This window comes from Eleutherodactylus coqui, chromosome 7 (assembly GCF_035609145.1).
Source record: "Eleutherodactylus coqui strain aEleCoq1 chromosome 7, aEleCoq1.hap1, whole genome shotgun sequence".
Classification (NCBI taxonomy): domain Eukaryota; kingdom Metazoa; phylum Chordata; class Amphibia; order Anura; family Eleutherodactylidae; genus Eleutherodactylus; species Eleutherodactylus coqui.
The window spans coordinates 46,160,092-46,167,792 of NC_089843.1; the positions used below are offsets into that span (position 1 = coordinate 46,160,092).

The 7,701-nt window shown below is 44.3% G+C and overlaps 1 gene segment (V, D, J or C); it reads right to left on the minus strand.

Moving 5' to 3' along the window:
• Nucleotides 1–6,873: 6,873 nt before the first annotated feature.
• Nucleotides 6,874–7,368, minus strand: LOC136573311 (immunoglobulin kappa variable 3-15-like). The segment is given in 2 exon segments: nucleotides 6,874–7,190; nucleotides 7,320–7,368. Coding segments are annotated over 2 exon segments (366 nt in total).
• Between the last annotated feature and the right edge of the window lie 333 nt (nucleotides 7,369–7,701).

Below are 7,701 nucleotides of genomic sequence, written 5' to 3' on the forward strand. Positions count from 1 at the left end.
TAATATATTTCAAACCGCAAAGGCATTCAGTGAGGTAAATCATGAATGATGATCCACAGTTTTTTCTATGTGTCCCCCTCAGTGATAGTGTACTTCTATGTGCCCCCACACAGTCATAGTGTCCGTCTATGTGCCCCCACACAGTGATAGTGTCCTTCAATGTGCCCCCTCAGTGATAGTGTCCTTCTATGTGCCTCCACACAGTGATAGTGTCCTATGTGCCCCCACACAGTGATTGTGCCCTTCTATGTGCCCCCTCAGTAATAGTGTCCTTCTATGTGCGCCCACACAGTGATAGTGTACTTCTATGCGCCCCCACACAGTGATAGTGTCCTTCTATGTGCCCCCTCAGTGATAGTGTCATTCAATGTGCCCCAACACAGTGATAGTGTCCTTCTATGTGCCCCCACACAGTGATAGTGCCCTTCTATGTGCCCCCTCAGTGATAGTGTCCTTCTATGTGCTCCCACACAGTGATAGTGTCCTTCTATGTGCCCCCACACAGTGATTGTGCCCTTCTATGTGTCCACCTATGTGCCCCCTCAGTGATAGTGTCCTTCTATGTGCCCCCACACAGTGAAAGTGTCCTTCTATGTGTCCTCATCAGTGATAGTGTTCTCCTATGTGCCCCCACACAGTGATAGTGTCCTTCTATGTGCCCTCACACAGTGATTGTGCCCTTCTATGTGTCCCCACACAGTGATAGTGCCCTTCTATGTGTCCTCCTATGTGCCCCCTCAGTGATAGTGTCCTTCTATGTGCCCACACAGTGAAAGTGTCCTTCTATGTGTCCTCCTCAGTGATAGTGTTCTCCTATGTGCCCCCACACAGTGATTTCACAGACACAGAGGGTTAAAATATAATTGCCCCTGGTCTGCTGTCTGTCCATATGATCTCTGGAGCTGGAGAGATCAGGGGAAGCAAACTACTTCTCAGTATCACAGTTATTGTCTCTTTATGACAACTTCATTCAGTGAGCAGAAGATCAGATATAAGAGCTCTAATAAGGAGGGAACTCTTTCTATGGTGGGATTCTCCCTGATCACTTTCTATGTCCTCCTTGTTTAGTACATTCCTGATAATAGAATATAATTAGTGTATAATATATCATGTATTACCCATCACACAATATATAACAATAAGCTGTATATAGGACCTGCTCTATCCTGTGCCTTACAATTATGTATTGTGGATATAATCACAGAAATAGAGAAAAGAATGGAAAAAATTAGAGAGTCAATACAACTAAGTAAATTCTAGTGCTACGCTTGAATGAGACTGCGCTGCTCTCAGGTCATGTGACTAATAAGAGTGACATCACATTCCTGAGAACACAGTTGAGGATAGGTATAATCTGGAGCAACGCTATTGTGGTGTATGCTGCTGCAACTATACTGAAGCCATGGACGTGGGAAGAGATGATGTAACAATACAGAGGTGCTTCACAACCAGATGGACGCCCTACTAGATGTAGACATGCAGAGACACAGAATGAGAGAATGAGAGAGCTGGAGTATGGCGCCACCTACCAATAAGGAAAGCAGGAGTGGAGAAGAGCAATCCAACATCTTGTTTTATTGCGTAAACCAAAATGCATCAAAGCAAAACAGGCCCCTGCTTCAGTAACACTGAAACATGTACTATGGGGCGGGCATGGGTACGGAAAATAAAAAGGGGAGGAATTAAAGAATATAGATGAAGCAAAAAAGTAAGAAAATAGCAAAAATGAACAGTCATGTATGAAAGCTGATCAAATAAATGCCAATGAATACAAATAAATCCTATGAATCTTAAAGGCTTGAAAATCCCATACATGGTGGTAAAATGTGATCAGACTCATGAGACGGCAAAATACTGAGTATTACAGTTGGGCAGGGAGTAGAGATGAGCGAACATACTCGCTTAGGGCGATTTCGCAATCGAGCATTGCTTTTTTCGAGTAACTGCCTACTCGGATGAAAAGATTCGGGGGGGCGCCGAGGGTGAGCGGGGGGTTACAGAGGGAAGTGGGGGGGGGGGGAGAGAGAACTCCCCCCTGTTCCCCACTGCTACCCCCTGCTCCACCATGCCGCCCCCCGCCCCCCGGCGCCCCCAGAATCTTTTCACCCGAGTAGGCAGTTACTCGAAAAAAGCAATGCTCGATTGTGAAATCGCCCTAAACGAGTACGTTCACTCATCTCTAGTAGGGAGTATTAAATAATAAGAAAGCAAAACTTCAGTATCACAAAACTAAGTGCTAAAATCAGGCAAGAAATGCTAAAGGCAAAAAGTAAAACATTAACAGCCATGAAGAGAAACAAGATGGTGATGATGTAGAATCAGGAAATACATTGAGAAACTCCTATGAAAACACATGACATATGGCCGAGGTGTTCTATGGGATCATGTCTATAGCTGACAATGCTTCCACTAGGATATTGCTAATAAGGATAGAATCTATTTCCAGCAGATATGGTGCGACTAAATGGTACCACTAGAGGGAGCAAGAGTCACATCAAAGGAACAGCACTGAGATGTATTTCAGCAGGAGATGTACAGGACCGCATGTGAACGGTAAAGCAAACTCACCAGCTGGGGGATGGGCAGCTGGTTGTACAAAAGGAAGACAAGTGTGAGGCACCTGAAAGCAAAGGAAAGTGAAGGAGCGCCAAGTATGGGGAGGAGCCTGTATAGTATAATTGGCGCTGGGACAACTATAACTAGTGCATGCACAGGCTGCAGTTATGTCACAGACTCACATGCACGAGCCAGAGTCTGCTGCCTGTTAGAATCAAAGTCACCCACACATGCGCTAGTTGTGATTGTTCCTGGTGAACAGAGAGTATTATGGGTCTCCAGGCATTAACCCCTTAGTGACATAGCTTCCTTTGGACCTAAGAACATGACGATTTTTCGTGGATTTTCATCTCCACATTTCACAATCCATAACTTTATTATTTTTCTGTTGACATGGCCTTGGGTTTTGGGTGGTGAGCTGTCATTTTTAATTGTACCATTTTTGGGGCACTTATAATGTATTTGCATAACTTCTGTTTTTGTGTGTGTGTGTGGGGGGGTGGTTGAGTGTTAAGCAGCAGAAATGACATAACATATTGTATCTGCAAGTTGGTAAAAGTGGTACAATACAGTGAAAAAATTAAATTTACGACTATTATTTATTTTTTCCCCCACTTTTGCACAATAAAAATCTTTTTTTTTTAGATATTTTTATTCGGTTCATAGTTCCATAACTGCTTTCTTTTTCTATCGACAGAGCTGTGTGAAGGATTGTTTTTACAGGGAAAACCTGTATTTTTATTGGTACCATTTTGGGGTGCATGTGGCTTTATTTGAGGTTTTTTATTGCTTTTTTAAGAGGTGAAATGAACAATAAAAGCAATTTTTTTTTTTACGTTTTTATATTAAAAGTTCAGAATAAAAAGGATGTTCAATTTATTCTGCATGTCCTACATTACTTTTCTTCAACCTGTTGACTTATGATCGCTATAATAATACATTTCTTATGTAGAGCCGATGACATCATAGAGGGAGCTCCACCCCTCTGAGAACCCTTTACATGCTGCACTCAATGTCTCACAGATCCCCGCTGTTGCAGTGAGAGGGCTGTCAGTTACCGCCAGCATCGGCTGCAGATGTTGCTGGCTCAGCTTCTGAGACCCGTCATCCATAGGATGTAAGCTCACATCCTGAGGAGGGAACTGCTTCCCAGCCAGGACGTAGTTTTATATACTGGGGAGGGAAGGGATTAAATAAAATGGATTTCTTATTAACACTTTATCACTGGAGTTTATGTCATGGACACCGTATAATGTAAAAATGTTTTAATATATGTGAGTGGTTACCTTTAGTTATGAAGTTGCATCGAGTTTAAGACTACAATTCCCATGCCAACATTCATTTTTAGATCTCCTGATATTTATTTTGTAACCGGCCTCTACCACCAGACATTCCTCATGGGGACGTGTCCCTCCCAGTAATACATACTGGATGTGGCTTCACTATCCCTCATACACAAGCATGGCTTCATTCCTGTTGGTCTCTCCTTCCACAGCTCACAAGGATCTGATATGCTGCTCCCATATCCCTGCACCGCCAACTTGTTTTTATCACATTAGCACTTTTAGAGTTCACACACAATTAGGCACACGGCCCCCTCATAGACCTCTGAGGCCGCCATTCACATGTACATTATTTTACATGGACTTGTGGTCTGCGTGAGAAGACTCGTGGCACGGCCTATTCCTGTCTGTTTCATGGATGAGATATAGGACATGCCCAAGTATATTAGTCTGCAGAGTCCATATATGCCAGACAACATGTGAGTCCATGTGGTAACCAAGGTGAGTTACTCCTAAATCTCTCAGGCATAATTCCCATTACAACTAGTGTCACCTAACGCAACAGTAACAGCAGGAAAATGCATCATAGTGTAACCGGTCGCGGGTGATGGTTTGACCCAGCTTCTGGATGGCACGATGATGAAAGATGGAGGCAGAGGCAAAACTTTATTTTAAATATAGCTTTACCTGACAAAACTTGCATTACGCATCACTCCATGGGAGGTTACTGTCATTTTAAACTTTGCATAATTAATCGTAAATTAACAAAAACCTCCACATGTCAGTCTCAGTACTCCACACAGGTGGGATCAATGCACTATAGATGCAAGGTACATTCTTGGGAAGTGACTTTAATACCATCAATATTATCCCCCATATCCATATTACTCTATAATAACTGTACTCCATATTAACGAAGTTTGCAGCATGTCATCCTCCTGCCTAATACCCATAGGTGCTAGAGTATGTCAATAAATTCCATTGCTCCCTATCACTGCGGCCTCACGAACCGTAGGAGAAAATCAACATTTCACATTACAGCATTACTGTGTCACATACACTATTGTCGTGGTTTGCGGCGGTGCTACCCTGAAGTGTCCTGTCTGTTGTCACATTACACTTTGCCTCATAAATCCATAAATGTCACATTGCTCACTTACTGCACATAGCATCACTCACTCACTAACATAACCCTCATTGTGTAAACATCATAACTCCCATCATGTTACAGTCCCTGCAGAGATATACCTTCAGTCTAAACTTGTTTGTCTGTCATGACGAGTCTCTGTAATGTGCGCACCCTTAGGACTAGCAGCAAAGTAAATAACGAAGCTGCTGAGGACTGGGGGCGGGGGGAGGAAAGTTAGAGAGAAGGGAGGAAGCGACCAGTTAGGAGGTGAGGTTTTAACTAGGGAAGGAAGAGGGAGGAAGAGGAGGAGTCAGTGAGCAGAAGAATGAAGAGAGAAGAAGACGCCCACCCACCCGCCCTCTGAGCTGAGGGGGGGGAGAAGATAATTTCTTGGTAGGGCTATGTCGTCGAGGACGTTGTCACAGCTGTGAGTTCGCGGAACTTTCAGGCTTTCCATGCCAGCAATGGATGGAAGGGCTTTTCAGGCCCATTACGGGGCTTTCTTACGCCTTGTGCTTTTGCTATTTGGTTCTATGGTTCAAGTTCATCAAAACAGAGGTTCAAGTGCCATGGGAAGAAAAGTAGACGTTTTGAGTTGGTTCAAAATATCTTAATAAAGCTGTGGCCTACCCACATTTTAAATGCCAGCAAGTCGTCTTTCTATCATTTATAAGTTTGGGAGCGGGAGTTAAATGGGGGTAGAGTCCCCCCCCCCCCCCCGTCTTCTGCAGACTTGTGTTTTTCTTGCACATTTTTTTCACGCGATATTGCTGCGGTTTTTTTTACGCAAATGTCAATGGGACTTTCTGATGTTAAAATGCATCGCACAAAAATCTGAAAGCACAAACTTGTGATTTTCGTGCCATGTGTTTTAAGCATTAGAAAGTCCCATTGACATTTGTGTTAAAAAAACGCAACAATATCGCATGAAAAAATGCCCAATAAAAACTAAGTGTGCAAGAGCCCTAAGTGTCATGTCAGAGCGGTTTTGCATTATTCCTGCAGCTTTCTCCATTCCGTTGTGGTGATGTCAGCGTCTTGGGAGACCAAGTCCCCAGTGGGAAGGGAGACTCCCTGTCACCATGTCCAGCCCCAGGTCATTGAGCTCTCTTACATGCCGCTCTCTTGTGCGCTGCTGCAGTGCTGCTAGTAACAGCTGCCTCCCTGTCAGCTCTGCTATATCGGGCCCCCTCCTCACTGCTGATGCTGCTCTCTGGTCCGCAGTCTCTCTCCTCTACCTGCACTCGGGGTCTGGAGTTGTGATGCAGCTCCACACCCTTTTATAATGCGTTCTATGATGCCAAACGTTCTTCCATGCTTGGGAGTTGGGCTAATCTGAGCGGTGATGTGCTAGTTGCGTCCCCCCTCACATCAGCACTGGGGGATGAGCCCACAGTACAGCCTCGAGGAGGCTAAGGCAAAATGGCCCCACTGTAGGGCTTGAATTCTCCTGCTTCTTTTCCCCGTCATGGATCTGGTTGATGAAGGAAAGCCTGTTGCACAGCATTACTGTACGGTTCAAGCTGGTGCTAGTAAGAGGTGTCTCCTCGATCTCCCCGCTCCCCCTCCGGGCCAAGTATCGGTGCAGATGGGGTGCCGCATCAGTGTAATTAAGGATGCGGAGCACCACCCCAACAATAGGAAGACGAAACACGTGATAGAACTCTTCACATGTGCATAAGAGCCTCCGCTGCAGATTACGTCACATTTTCCTCTTGCAGCACTAAAAGTTACAAATAATCCTGCAGGTTGTTGTGGCTTCTGTTACAAATGGAGACCAAAACACAGATGTGAACAGAAGCAAAACCACTGAACGCCCCATCAGTTCTCTCTTTATAGCTGGATGAAGCTTCATTATAGAGACATAATGGTGAATGAGGAAGGAGGTTTTTGTACGGCTCTGTATCACTGTGTGAGAGGGGAGCTATTACCCTGCTGACAGTAATAATGTGCTATATCGTCTGCTGTCACTCCTGTGATTGTTAACTTGTAGTTGGTGTAAGGAGATCCATCGCTAACACCAGAGAACCGGTCGGGGACTCCTGGTTGTCGGGTGACTGCATTATATATAAGAAGCTTTGGTGGTTGTCCTGGTTTCTGTTGGTACCAGGCTATAACATTCCCTGTGCTAGTACTGGATGTACATGAGAAGGTGACTGTATCTCCGGGGGACACAGACATATAATCTGGAGATACAGTCATTGTAATCTCTCCACAGGATCCTGAGGATTAGAGGAGACATAGTCATTAGTGATAAATGGCGGATCTATTCCTACAAATCCTGATCTGATGATTGATCCCGCCGTATAGATTTCTCTACACACAATCATGGAATGATCGTAATCTCTCACCCTGAATAGAAATGAAGATCACAGCCAGCAGATAACTGCGAGAAACCATCTTGGTGTTTCTGGACTGTCAGATACAAACTATAAGATGAGACTGTACAATGAGATCTATATAGAGAGTGACGGGGAGGTTCCAGGAGACCCCAGAGACTGTATGGAAATACTGGGGACATGGAAATTCTGTGGTTACGATGTGTGATGTGACTTCTAGAATGCAGAAATGAAGATTATTGGGCAGATAACAGCTGACAGCTGAGGATGACGTTACATCAGAGGTGGAGTTAGGTCTTCCTGCACCCAGGGAATAGATACAGTTTAGCATTTCCCCTTTCAGACAAATTAATAAAATAATGTAATATAACTCTTTTTCCCCTACATTGTGGCG